The sequence below is a fragment of the Plecotus auritus genome (genome assembly GCF_963455305.1).
Source record: "Plecotus auritus genome assembly, chromosome: 8".
NCBI classification, from domain to species: Eukaryota; Metazoa; Chordata; class Mammalia; order Chiroptera; family Vespertilionidae; genus Plecotus; species Plecotus auritus.
This window is the reverse complement of record NC_137782.1, coordinates 33,087,859-33,102,565: the sequence shown is the minus strand read 5'-3', so window position 1 is coordinate 33,102,565 and position 14,707 is coordinate 33,087,859. Positions and strand designations below refer to the sequence as shown.

The 14,707-nt window shown below is 40.0% G+C and overlaps 1 protein-coding gene across 4 annotated transcripts in view; it reads right to left on the bottom strand.

The window, feature by feature from the left end:
• PIEZO2 (piezo type mechanosensitive ion channel component 2) overlaps positions 1–14,707 on the bottom strand; it is a 348,935-nt gene that overhangs the window by 69,866 nt on the left and 264,362 nt on the right. For 2 of the 4 annotated variants that reach the window (XM_080684987.1, XM_080684989.1), the window contains exons 18-21: positions 10,968–11,009; positions 5,416–5,448; positions 4,850–5,052; positions 3,907–4,067 (exon numbers count right to left, since the gene is read on the bottom strand). In XM_080684987.1, coding sequence (XP_080541113.1) covers positions 3,907–4,067; positions 4,850–5,052; positions 5,416–5,448; positions 10,968–11,009 — 439 coding nt within the window. The remainder of the gene's footprint in view (positions 1–3,906; positions 4,068–4,849; positions 5,053–5,415; positions 5,449–10,967; positions 11,010–14,707) is intronic. The other 2 variants (XM_080684988.1, XM_080684990.1) reach the window with 2 other exon arrangements.

Genomic DNA, 14,707 nt, shown 5'->3' with positions numbered 1-14,707 from the left:
AAGGCCCTGGCAGGGTATCTCAGTTGGTTAAAGCATCATCCTGATATGCCAATGTCTCAGATTTGATCCTAGGTCAGCGGACGTACAAGAGTCAACCAATAAATACATAAATGAGTGAAACAACAAATCAATGTCTCTCTCTCTCTCTCTCTCTCTCTCTCTCTCTTCCCCCTTCCTCACTCTCTCTAAAAATCAATAAATATATTCTTAAAAAGAGGGAAGGCAATGACTTCACTTCAACTTGGTCTAAGACTGTGAGTATTAGTTGATTAGGTGAGATATGCACTCATGTCTAACAGTTCTCCATAGCTAATCATTCACTGAATGGTATAGAAGCACTGCCATCTTATTCAGCCATGGCAAATACTTATTTATTCTGGGTATTATTAGAATAATATCTGAATATTAAAATAATTTCCTAGGAATATTTAATATTACCAGGTAAAAATAACTGCATGCAGCCAATTGACAAACTTGAACATGTACTACAAGTGCTAAGTGCTATGGGCTATGAGGTATGGTTCTTATTTGGCTCACAAATCTAGACAGCAAGAAACACGGAGACTCCAGGGCAGTGTTTAAGTCTGCAATTTGTAACCTACTACTCTACTGAACTACTAGACACTGTCCAGAGCAAGGAACTGCTTAAAATTAAGTGCTAAAATCTTAGGGTAGTAAGAGCTGCCTTACAGAGTTAATTGAGGATGAAAGAAATACTGTATGCAGAAGTGCCCTGTAAATGTAAAGCATTCACCAACATAATAAGTGTTGCATTTAACAAAATATTTTGACTAGCTAGGTGACTCCTCCTCCTCAGTTACCAGCAAGCGGTATGTTAAAAAGTAAATCCTACTAAGGATATTATAAAATTAAGTCTCTTTGTTATTTTTTATTAGGTATTTAAGGCATTAATTATAAAAATAGTACAATACATTTTTAGAGAGAAGAGAAGAAAAAATATTATCTTTTATTAAGTCCTAACTAGGTTCAAAGTAACATAGCCTGTGTGGATCCCTGTCTTCGAGAAACACATGGGGTCATGCAAGCGAGAACTGGATAAGCAGCCTATGACAACACGACAGAGGAAGAGTCCCGCTGGGGTGAGTTGAGCTGTGTGGGCACACACAGCTGATCATCTAGCCCAGCATTGGGGAAAATTGCCCAGAGGACCTGCGGTCAAACTGGAGTTAGCCTGGCAGAGGAATCACGGTCCAAGGCCTTACAGGCAAGAGGAAGCATGGGGTGGACATCTTCAGAGCAGCACATGGTTTACCACGAGAGCAGTGTGATCTGAGTCCATTGTAGAGGGCTTTGAAATTCACCAGGCAGATTGGGTGTCTAGGAAAGGAAATGGCAAAGTGGTGCAGGACCAGTTCAATGTTATATCATGTTATTGGGAGAATGACAGAGAGCTGTTAGAAGTTTTCAAGTAGATTATCATGATCATGTTGAAAAGATGATTCTGACTGCATGACAGAATGTGTATTAGGAGGAAGGATTAGAGCAGAGCTGGGAATCTGTTAGAGCAATTGAAAAAGGGAACTGATACAGATAGAGGCAATGAGCTCAGTGTTAGAGATATTCAGTGAAGGTGTTCTGGAGACAGGCAAGAGTGAGGTTATGTTCAGTTGTCACTTGGGGATATGAGAATGGAGTTCAAAAAGGGGACTGGTTGAAGACACAGATTTACAGCTCATTGCATGTAGATGGCAGGTGAATCATAGGAGTTCACCCACAGAAAGTCTAGAACCAGAAAAGGGGTGTACAAATAGAACCTGAAGAACCCTAAGAGAGAGGCAGGAAGAGAAGGGCCAAAGCAGTGGGGAGAGGCTGGGGATGTGTGCTGATTTGGAAAGCAAGAGAAGAGACAGTTTCAAGGATGAGAAAATGATATTAATATCCAATGTTATAGAGAATCAAGTGAAATGAGGACTGAACAGACTCTGTGAGGTGGGTGTTTTTCTTTTTCTCATTTATCAGAGGAAAACTGGGGCTCGGATAAGTGAGACACTTTGTTCAATGCAAATGTGGCTGACGGTGGTCTCATCACTTCCTTGGTGATAGGGATCTCATGGAATGCACAGTAAAAAAGAAAGACAAATAGCTGGACCCCCACTAATACCCAACAAGTCAGAATTCCTAGGGAAATGACTGATAATCCTATAGAACAAATGTCCAGGTGATTTTCATTATCAAAGAATTTTGGACAGTAATTTTATTCCATAATGCCTTCCTAACAAAACACTTTTACACAAATTGTCATTTTATCTGAACATAAGCTTATGAAGCTTGAAGCCACTGCCTTGAGAGAGGAGCCTCCAAGAACTGTGGTTCCTGGCCCTGTGCTTACCCATCCCTCCCTCAGAGAACCCGCAACTTCAATGCAACCTTCTGTGTACGATCTCCCTCCCTGTGTGCTCAGAGCTTCTAGGGGACACCTGTAACCCAATAGTAAATGTGACTTTGGTTTTACTTACCAGCCATTACCATCAGACTGCAAGCTGAGACCAGAAATGTTTTTAATGCTTTTATACCAGCATCTAGCACAGTGTAAGCATTCAATTTATTGTAATTTATTATAAGCATATAAGAAAGGCTAAATGCATGTTTAGTGAGAGTGAAAGTAATAATCAAAATAATAATAATGAAACATCATCTGACACTTAGGAAGAATCTCAAGCTTGCAAAGTTCTTTACTTCCTTCCTTCAGTCAGTAAACATTCATTGAGCTTCTACAATTGGCCAGACCCTCTGGGAATTACTAAGGATACTAGAAGAAATATATGGTCCCTTTCCTCAAAGAATAACTGGATCTCATAGAGCACTCTAGGATCCTTAGAAATGAAAACACAGTTATGTATAAAAGGGGAAGAGAATGGTACATATATTTTTAAATTAGGTCATTCCAAAGTGGCATCATTCCTCAGTAAGGAATGTTGATATGAGACAGGTTTCTGTAACAAATTCTTTCTCAGAGTCCTCTCCTCCCTTGGATGCCCATAATGATAACCTTGGAAAGGTTTAGTATTAGTGGTAGAATGACCATGAACGTTTGTGAAAACAAGCTCCCTGGCTGATAGCCTTGGCTGAGGATAGTTTGAATCCAAATAATGTGGTCACACCTCTTAAAGATTTAACTGGGGATGCTGACTTGGTTCTCATTTTGCCATTTACTGATCAGCAATTTTTGAGAAAGGATATATTTTGTATTAATAAAAACTAATGAGCTATGAATAGCAAGTGTCATTGCTGTCTTTTTATATATATATAAAAGGTTAATATGCAAAGTGTCTCCTTGGGAGTTTGACCACTCACTATGATGTGCACTGACTACCAGGGGCAACATGGAATAAAGTAAGGCCCCAGCTGGCAGCTGGCAGCCAGGGAAGGGAGGCCCCAGCCAGCAGCCGGAAGGCCCTGATCGGCTCTGATCACTGGCCAGGCCTAGGACACTACCCATGCATGAATTTTGTGCACTGGGCTTCTAGTCCAATAATAAATAAGGTGAACTCTACTAATAATTTTATTAAATTGTGGAACCCAAGTTTATTCTTTGGTAACATAAACTATTGTTTATTTCTCAAAGAGAATTTGGGGAGATAAATTTTCTCACTTATAGTACAAAAAAGAGCTTGATCTCACACACTTCAACTAATGAAAACAAGTCACCTTTATAATATGACCAAGCCAATTAGGAACTAAGCCAGGAGCCTTTTTCTCCTGTTTTTCCCCCCTTCCACTGGGACAATTGTCCTTCTCTTTTCTGAAAAATAAAGTGTATGTGCCTATCTTAGGTCATGATGTTCTAACGTATTGGGAATTACATTTCCAAAAAATAATAGACAGTTGGAAAAGAAAAATAATGCCCCACTGTTTGACTTGACGATGCAACAAATGTTCACTTGCCTCTTTCACAGAGACCCAGATAATGTATGATGAAACAATTTTGATGATATGCAACTCCAAAATCCACCACATGAACACCTGCAGCTTGTGAAAGTACTCCAGGAACTTGAGGAAGAGCACTGTGAGGCGGTCAATCACCAGGTGCCATTTGTTCCTTAAATCTGCAAAACAGGAATTCACCCAAGAACATAAAAAAAGTAGACATGCTTGTGTGTGTGTGTGTGTGTGTGTGTGTGTGTGTGTTTTGAGGGGGGGCATTGTTATTTAAAGCATATCTTGTAACTTTCAGTTTGGAATAAGAAGATGGAAAATAATAGTAGTGGGTGAACTCTAAGACTACCAAAATCTGGTGAATCTGGTAGTCTAAGACTCCCATGTGGTGATGATGACTTAGACACCATGTCCAGGGACAAGGTTACTTGTATCTCCCTTTTAATTTAATTAATGTGAAGAAGAATCTTGACCTGATTATCTCTTAAAGCTGAACTATGATTCCCCAATTTCCTGGGAATATTAAGTCACACGAGCTCCATCTAAATGACATTCTTATTGCCAATGTCATGCTTCTGTAGGTGCCATGCTCCTTCCAGGGGCTTGACTAGAGAGTGGGTAAAGCTCTCGGTGGCCGGCGGGAGCAGCCAGGCAGCCAGCTGCCAGAGGCAGGAATAGCCTGCTCCCCTGGCAACTGCAGGTGAATGCTAAGCATCAGTTCACAAAATGTGGTCAGGCTCATTTTAATCATAGCTTTTAATCAAATTCATCATTTTCTTCTTACTGCCTTGTGCAAATGCAACAGAAACATTTCACTAGAGCAACCACAACACCACACCCCAAGTTTTGTTTTACTGAACGGGTCTAATATGTATGGATCTGTTTGGTGAAGTCTGTGCTGCATTCACTGGTCTGTCTGCCACCATTTCCTGAGCAGCTCCCAGTAAATTACCTGATGTCTCTTCCTCCTCTTCATCTTCTTCTTCCTCCTCCTCCTCGCTGTCTTTCCCAAGCTCACCCTTCTCCACTTTTTCAGAGCATCCCTCTAGTTTCTCCTCACCAAACTCAGCCACCTGCTTCCCCTCCGGCTTCTCTGGGCTGGCGGTCAAGTTCAGCATGGCGAGGTCTGGCAGGCTTCCTTCAGGGTGGGCCAGCCTGTTGGCAGAGAGCAGCAGAGTCAGGAGGGGCAAGGAGGCTGGGAGACAGCCGAGTGAGGGGCGTGTTACAGGAGGAGGAACAAAAATGAACGTCAGTGCGTGTGCACAGGCCTTGCAAGGTGGGGTGGTTAGCCTCTTGTCACTTTTTTTTTTAAAGCTTTTTCTAAAACCAAACTGTAAACTCACTTAGGTTTTGTTATCTCTTCCAATTCAGGTTGTAGTGATTAGTCAAGTCATGAGAGCTCTCGACACCTAAACTTGACATTTTTCCCGGAGGAGAAAATGGTCAGAGTTTAGGATGTAGAAGCATGAAATGGTGTCATGTAGAGCAAGCATTTCATGGCTTCACAGGGGGACTTACGCATTTTGGTGGATTGGTAATTTTTTCTTGATGCTGCTCAAAGTAATTGAAATAGAAAGGAAAAAAAAAAGGAGATGAGAACAGAAGAGTTATAAGGACTATCAGAGATCACACATCATGCTACGTATCATCCACTATGTGCAGCTGCGGGAAGTGCTAACGCAAATGCATTCCAGGATGGCAGCAGCAGCGTGCATGTGCTGGGAGCCTTGGGCTTGGCAACTGGTTTGAGAGTGGACAGGACTGCAGGTTGTAAGGGAGAGACTATATAAGCTACAAATTATGTCATGCTTTTTTAATAACGCAGCAAACCATCCCGCGAGAATCAAATCATTCACATTTTATACAGGTTTTAAAAAAATTCTTAACTAATGTGTGCTTTCAGTCAACCTTTGCATAGACTCATCCCGTTCTGCCATCATTTCAAGCATATGCGGTGGGCGCTAAATGCTTCCAGAAGGGTGTCTGCATGATGTCCCCGTTCACGGGCACGGATGTGACCTGCGGTGCTAGCCTTGAGAAGAGGGCAGGGGAGTGCCAGAGTGAGCATGAGGGTGGTGCAGCCTCACAGAGCGGGGACAGCAGCCAGGGCATTGCAGCTGGTTTCACAGCGGATAAGAACAAGTATGATCTGTCTCTTGTGTTTTTTTTTTTTAAATGTTCTTTTTATTCATATTCAAATGAATATTTGAAGGAACATTTGTGGGTAATTAAGTAGGTATTAGGAAAAGGTCTACTGGAGATCCTGGTGGTCTTCTCCATTTGTCATAATTAATCTATACATATCAACTTCATTGAAACAGGATGAACAATTAATAATGTTATTCTACCTGTATAATTGTGGGCTCTGAGTAAATTATTTAACCCTCCTGGAATTTAATTTATTTTCTCTAAAATGAGGAAGTGTGGCTAGATAAAAATCTAAGCTTACTTGCAAATTGTTGGTTTTATACTTGAAACACACAATGATGCTGGATAACTATTGTAATGAATCTATATTGTCCTTCAGCTTTCAGAGAGGTTATCAATCAAAAGTAATTACTTAAAAAAGAAGATTTTTATTGATCTTTAGAGAATGAAGAAGGGAGAGGGAGAGAAACATCGATGTGAGGACGAAACATCGATCAGCTGCCCTCATCGGGAATCAAATTGGCAACCCAACTGAGCCATGCCGGCCAGGGCAAAAGTAATTACTTGTAATAGACTGTCAAGCAGGTAAATTAAATAATGCCACAAACAAATTATTAATTGCATGAAGAAATAACATTCTAAGGATGTTTCAGCCCTGGTGGAAGGAGTGAAGTGGACATATTTTCTAAAGCTAGTCAATTGACCCTACCATGTTTGGGAAAAGTTCCCCAGTCTTGAAACGGCAATAGCAAATGTTGCACACCAACACTGTGCATCACACGGCAGCGAGCACACTGCTGTTCCCGCTTTGTCAGCACTGTCCAGAGCAAATGGTGCTAAATGCAAAAGCAGCCAGGGGCTGCAGGTGTCAGTATGTGTATGTTCTCTTCAGCACTGCCAGGCGCTTGCCTTTTGTAAGTGAGAAGATAAACATTTTCCTCACGGCAGGGACTTGCTAGCTTTTACTGTGGAAGTATGGCCATCTCAGAGTGTTTCTGATATCTCCATCGACACTGCCATGGCTTGATACTGACAAAGAGCTTTCTAATAATTCGTGTTATTTATGGAGTAAAGCACAGAGATGAGGCTGTTTCTGCACCTGCTACGGTGGCTACATAACAAAAATCCTCAAGCAACAAGGCCCCAAAGTGCCCTTCGACACAGGGTATATTGAGTGGAGTTTATTGAATGAAAGACTAAAAAAAAAAAAATACAGTTTTCCTTCCTGATTTTCTAGGAAAGAATGTATACCTTAATTTAGCTTTTTCCTCCAAGCAAATTAAAAAGAAAGGATCCTGATTTTTCAAGCTACATGAAAAGTCACACTCTAGGACCAACATTCCCTGAAATGTTCGGCTAAGAACTTAAAGTACTGGTAATTTTTTTTACTGATTATCAACTGTGAATTACCGAATCATCATATGAAGGGTTTCTACTTCAGGTCTCCAAATATACGTGGTGAAGCCCCCTCCCTCTTACTTCCATCAATCCCACTTTTTCTCATGCCTTTTCCCACGGGAGCTCATTTTCCTCTCTGCGTTTTCATTAAGGGTGCCTATAACTTTGTTGCCTTGTTTTTATTATGATTCAGGCTCTGAGCATTAATCTTCTTGCTATTTCTTAAATAAAATAAAAGTTCTCTCCCTGACTGTTCTTTTGCATTCTAACAAAACAGATGGTATTTATCTGTTTATTCACCCTCTCTTTCCTTCATGATTCCACAGCCCTTTACGTGAGTGTTTCTCTATTTATATCAACATCATTTTATTCTAATTATGATTCTGAGGACTCTCCCCTGGAGGCCAGAAATCCAGTCTTACTCTACTCATATCCCTTGCAAAATACAGCATTGTGCTTGGCATACACCATGATTCATTGACTATTTGGTGACCAAATTCTATGCATTGTAGGGGCATTTGTTGTTGTTGTTGTTAATCCTCACTGGAGGATTTTTTCCCTTGATTTTTAGAGAGGGCAAAAGGGAGAGAAAGAGACAGAGAGAAACATCAATGTGAGAGAGACAAATCGATTGGTTGCCTCCTGCACACACCCCAACCAGGGCAGGGGAACCTGCAACCAAAGTACATGCCCTTGATCAGAATCAAACCCAGAGCCCTTCAGTCTATGGGTTAAGCTCTATCCACCAGCTAGGGTGAGGCATTCTTATTTGAAATAGCAGAAACAGGTTGTGTTATATGGGGAATTAAAGAGGTTAATTCTGTACGAGAAATTGACTTTGAAAAGCCATATATTACATATTAAGCTAGTTCCCATTTACTTTTGTAAAATCTCCATCTATATTCCATTTATTTATAACTATTTTGATTTGGAATATGTGGTAATGCAAACTGCACTCACCCCATTCATTAGACTACTAGAAAAAAGATTTCTTGCAAACCTATAGTGCTTATAAGTAACATTTAAAGTAGAATTTTATAGTGTTTAAGATTATTTTCTAGAAACTATAAGCACTTAACTTGAAGACTGCATTCATAGAGGAGCAAATGACTTGTAAGTTGAATATCACATCTTAAACATGTGTGGTACTAATTCCTCCAAACTAATCCACTAGGTAGGATGGGTAGTAAATGGCTTCCATTTCTGTATATGTAGAAGAAATACCCATTGCTCCCGTTAAAGTATTCTAATACATACTGATTACTAATTCAGTTGGATCTGCCCCACAATTTTTCATATTATTGAAATGTTATCAGTCACCTATTCTCCTCAACACTTTGCCTTGCCTCCTACCTTATAAGGCAATGTCTACATTTTAATGAACCCAGAAGTTGATTGAATGCAGCTAACCCACTTCCATCGGGAATTAGAAGCACAATAGTGAGCTTAAATAAATAAATTATGGGAAAAATAAAGCTTCTTTACTTAATAAAAGCATTCACCTTATCATTCTAATCAAAAGTAGGCTTTCTTCAAAATTGAACACACATACTGCCTTTCAGAAGCGCATGTTCCTAATATATGGAGACGGAAGATGATCTGACTTTGGGTGGTGGGCACACAGTGCAGTATACAGATCTTGTAACATAGAAATCTACAGCTGAAACCTATCTGATCCTATTAACCAATGTCACCCCAATAAACTTAATTTAAAAAAAAAACACACCTCAAGAAGCACATGTTATCAAGTGAGAGATGAGTTTGCTTGGTAACGTTTTTCTCTGGGCACAGCTCTGGCCTTTATTAACATGCTAACATTCAGACAGCCGTGAAAGATTCCACCAGGAAGAGGATAGTGCCAATGTTGGAATACTTCAAGTTTTTAATCATTTTGTATTATTTTGAATCTTGATCATTCTGGGACTCCTGAGTGAATTCAAGGGCCTGGTGACTTGGGGTAACAGGCATTAAGTTTCTCTCAAGAGGTAAGTCTGGGTCAATCAAGACCAAAACTGGAATCAGGCTCTGCCTAACCAACCCATAAAGCAACTCCTGTCTTCTTTGGTGTCCCCACCATCTCCTCCTAAAGCAAGTGGTAAACACTCTCTGAGAAACACAATGAGAGAAAGAGATAATAGTCCCTCATGTTTTGAGCGATGAAATATAAATAGTTGCTCAAGATTTCTAGCTAGAGTCTGTATTTTACTTCTGTACCTTTCAGCTAAAAATCGGAGGTTCACTATGCTCTCTCAGGTTGCCAACAACAGGCTTCTGAAAGCAACCAGCCAGTCCTCATTCCTCCTTCTTTTGCAATCTGCACCAGGATGCACTAATGTTTCACACTTCCTTTTAGAAGTTCTACCCCTTAAGGTTTGCTATTTGGTTGTCAGCCTCAGGATTTTACCTAAGAGAAAAGTGAATAGTATATATATATTGAATAGTATATATATATATGCCTAAAGTGAATAGTATATATATATGCCTCTTTCAAAGAGGCATGTTAATTGGATTTATTGCAAGGTAAGTGTTTCTATTACTTAAATTATTGGTTTTATTACTAATGACGTGAAGTTATGGAAGTGGTTATTTTAATTGACCTAGTTTATAAAATAAGAATAGTTTTAGTAAATGAGATGCCAAAGGATCTTTACTCTGAACTGTTGGGTCACTTGAGGACAAATATATATACAATACTATCAATGCTACTCTTTTTTATGTGTGGTCACTTGCATTGTTTTTATCTCCCCAGCTAGGTGACATGCATCTAAGATAAGGTCATGTCTCAGTGTCTGTCTTTGTGCCTTTTGTGTTATGTAAATATATTGTGAAATCTGGTGATGTAAAATATCATTCCTCAATATGTAGAGCTATATTTGAAAAAATCGATGTTTTAATTTTCTTTTAACCATGCACTCTTGGTGATTATTTTCACTTCATTTAGTAAATATCTACTGAGGGTCAACTAATGGGTAAGGCCCCAAGGTAGGTGATATGTGGATACCTTAGTGATTTATACAGGGCCTCCAGGCCTGAGGAGCTGACACCTCTGGCCAGGGAGGTAAGACAAGCAGGCAGCTAGAGGGCTGGGAGGCAAGTGTTGGGAGGCAGCGATCAGAAAGGGCCATGGGAATTCAGAGGAAGGACAGTTACTTTTAGCAGGAAAGCTGGCGCTTATGGGCAAGTCTGTGGAGGAGGTGGTTCTTGAGCTGAGCTCTCAATTATCTGTTGAAGAGAAAGATGAGCTCCCAGGCCAGCCTTGAGCTAATTCTACCAAGAAATTTGAACCAAGACCAAAGGCTGAGCACCAGCTGAAGACCCTCGTCAACCTCCTCCGAATCCACTTGGCGGCACCATTTGGTATAAACACCAAATGGTTTGATTTGCAAAATACATCCATGAGCATACCTGAAGACCATTGTCCACTATCTGATGACATAATTTTTCAGTTGTAAAACAGTTAGGTGTTTAACATACCAAGAGACCCTTCTTAACGAAAACAAGAGAGAAAACATTGAAGTACCCACCTATTTATTATTAGATACACACGCCCATTGACTTTGGCATGGCTACGAGGTGAGAGGTGGAAGCACAAGGTTGCATGCGGTGGCAACAGAGAGACAGGGTGGAGAGAGAAAGGAGATTGTTAGACAGAGATGAATAAAGCAGATTATGTCCTGTAAGCTTTCCATCATCTGGTATGTCATCAACACACATTTCATGCACCAAAAAAACAGATAGCAACATCCAATAGCAACATGAAATTAGACATATTCAGGAAAAATATAACAAGTCTCTCCATTCTTCTCAACCCTTCCCATCTTACACACCTTATTAAAAATTTGTAATGTTTACATTTTCAGAGTATCCCTATCAAATAAAATACAATCTCAAGGATTAATTCTTACTCCTTTCCCAGAATTTAAAAAAAAAAAAAATCCTACTAGGTAACCATATTCACCATATTGTTCTCTAAGGTTTTCTAAAAGAGAAGCTTAAAAAAAGTCATTTTATTTCTATATGCATCACAATACCTTCAAATTTAAGACAAATTGCAGTAATGGATATTTAAATAAGTAATGAATATTTAGTACATTATTATTAAGTATATATCAGAATTATAATTGTGGTGTGATATATATTTTTATCAACATATGAGCAAAATGATAGTCCTGAGAATACCAACTTAGAAATAATAATATTCTCTTATATATTTCATAAAACCTTTTCATAATGCTAACTTTACTAATTTGGTACAGCTAAGCACAATAAATTTTGCTCCAGACATGTGACATTTCCCTACACTACCTATGTGTACAAAGCACATAGCACACACACGCAATGGACAAAATAGGACAAGGGCAGTTGGATATTTACAGAAACAATAGTGCTTGCACCAATTTAAGGAACACAATAATTTGATTATTCCCAATTTGTGGGCCCTCTTTCTTAAAGCATCTATGAAGGAGGTGGGAGAGAGAAAGCAAAGCATGATGGTTAATCCAAGTTCTGAATATATTTTTTTCTTTTTTTAAAATATATTTTTATTGATTTCAGAGAGAAAGGGAGAAGGAAAGAGAGATAGATACATCAATGATGAGAGAGAATCATAGATTGGCTGCCTACTGCATGCCCCACACTGGGGATCAAGCCCATAATCCAGGCATGTGCCCTTGATCAGAATTGAACCAGGGACCCTTCAGTCTGCAGGCCTGATACTCTATTCACTGAGCCAAACCAGCTAGGGTGTGAAAATGTTTCTTCTTCTTCATCATTTCAAATTTAATGTAGTCAATGATTAGGACTCCAGAGACAATAATAATAATAATAATAACAAAAATATTGTGAGGTGAACATTGTAAGTAAGAAAAATATTACAACAGGAAAGAGTTGCTAAAAAGATGGGCTATAGAGCATATGTTTAAAGTTAAAATTTGAGAACTTTTACATTAAACTCTTATATGAAGTCCAAAAATACTAAACTGGAGTGAGTCCTTCAAATTCCTTAAGGTTCCAGAAGGCTTCTCTCCCCCCCCACCCCGCCCGCCAACACAGAACTAAAAATAAAATCCCATGTACCTAAGCTCTTCAGATAGCTGCCATTATATACTCTCTCCTTACCCTGTAAATTTTATTGGAAAATTAACTGTTAAGGGAGTGCTTAGTGATAAACCAAAGCTGTGAGGAAGGCAAGCAGTGACCTCACACTGCTCCAGATCATTGCAATCTTTCTTCTCTTACTATGGTGTAGAGAGTGAGGGCTGTAAATGTAGCAGCTGAGGAAACATGGAAAATGCATTGACATGAGGCTGTATTCCCTCCCCAGAACCTACAGGATTAAATCATATTCTATATACTCAAAGGGAATTCAGTTTTCACATACCCTCTATTTCAAAAATTGTGATTCCTTAGGCTGGTAAAATCTTTTCTGAGATGTACTGTCTTCTATAAAACTACTAGAGGCCCAGTGCACAAAAATTTGTGCACTGGGGCGGGGGGGGGGGGGGCGCTCAGTCCGGCCTGCCCCTCTCACAGGCCGATGTCCTACTGACGGCTTAGGCCCGCTCCCTGTGCGGGAGGTGACTGGGCAGATCAGGGGAAGGTGCCGCCCCCATCACCCCGCTGCTGCTGCCACTGCCGGCCACCATGGCTGCTGGTCCTCGGCCCTCGCTTCTTATTGTTGGCTCCCTCCCCGCCCACTGGTGGGTGGGGGTAATCTGGGGCCAACCCAGCTGGGGGAGGGGCTGTGGGAGGTTGAGGCACAGCAGGTTGCACCCCATCCAGCCTCTGCAGAGGCATGGCTCCAGGACCGGGCCTGCAGAAGGGGCCACGGTGCTGAACCAGCCCACACCACGGCCTCTCCCATGCCACCTTTGTCAAAGGGGCCACGGCACTGGACGGGCTTGCGCCACTGCCTCTCTCGCGCTGCCGCCTCTCCTGCGCCACCGCCGCAGGCCCTCGGCCCTCGCAGCTGCTGTGGCTTTGTCCAGAAGGCCATCCGGAAGGACGTCTGGAAGACGTCAGGTCTATTTGCTCTAATTAGCATATTAACCTTTTATTAGTATAGATGGTCCTAAATTTCTCTGTTGTTTTGTTTTTTAATTGTGACTTACATCTCTATTTGACTGTGTGAAAGAGGACTCAGACATGGTAATAAAACATAATGGTGGCCTGGGCTCTCACTAACTGTAGTAGGAGGGACATATGCAGCCAAATTAAAAAAAAAAAAAATAAAAAATAATAATGGCAAGAAAAGGCTCCTACAATACTAGAGAAACTTTAACAAAAAGAAAAGCAAGCCAAAACCGGTTTGGCCCAGTGGATAGAGCATCAGCCTGCGGACTGAAAGGTCCCAGGTTCGATTCCGGTCAAGGGCATGTAACTTGGTTGCGGGCACATCCCCAGTAGGAGGTGTGCAGGAGGCAGCTGATCGATGTTTCTCTCTCATCAATGTTTCTGACTATCTATCCCTCTTCCTTCCTCTCTGTAAAAAATCAATAAAATATATTTAAAAAAAAAAAAGAAAGAAAGAAAAACAAGATGCAAGGGAAAAAAAGCATCTAGAAGAAAAATTAAAAAGGTATCATTAGCAATTAGTAATGATTATATTTGTTTCACAAACATTTCAAATCTCTGCTGACTAAAATATTTTTCTTAATTACTGAATATGACTTTTTGAAAAAATGATGATGGTTTGTAATTGAATAAAGTATGTCACATTGTCAGAGTTAAATATCAAACGTTAGTTTGACCCATATGTATCACAAGCAATATCAAAAGAATCATCAAATAATAATTTTTCTAATTATTAAAAATTCAGTTGTATATGCAGGCATTGTTTTTATAAATTTTTAATCTTAGTGTTATTTCTCCTGCCAACAAGTTTGCCTATAAATAATCTCTCCTACAGATCCCCAAACTTCTGTTTTTCTTATATTTTTATTTTTTTAAATTTATACTTCAATTAATGTTGATATATAATATTATATTCGTTTCAGGTGTACAACAGTGATTAGACATTTATATACCTTCCAAAGTGATCACCCTGATAAGCCTAAAAACTACTTTACGTTTCTGAATGTTTGATTCTCATTGAAGGCAGCAAATTACCCCATCCACACTCTTCTCCTCCTAGGGCACTGGGAAGACACAGGTTTTTGTTGAGCTTGATTATTTATGGTGGTAAGAGGATAAGACATAATGACTGGCTGACACACTGACAGTCATCTGGAGTATGCTCAGGATGAGAACTAAATGTAAGCTCAGG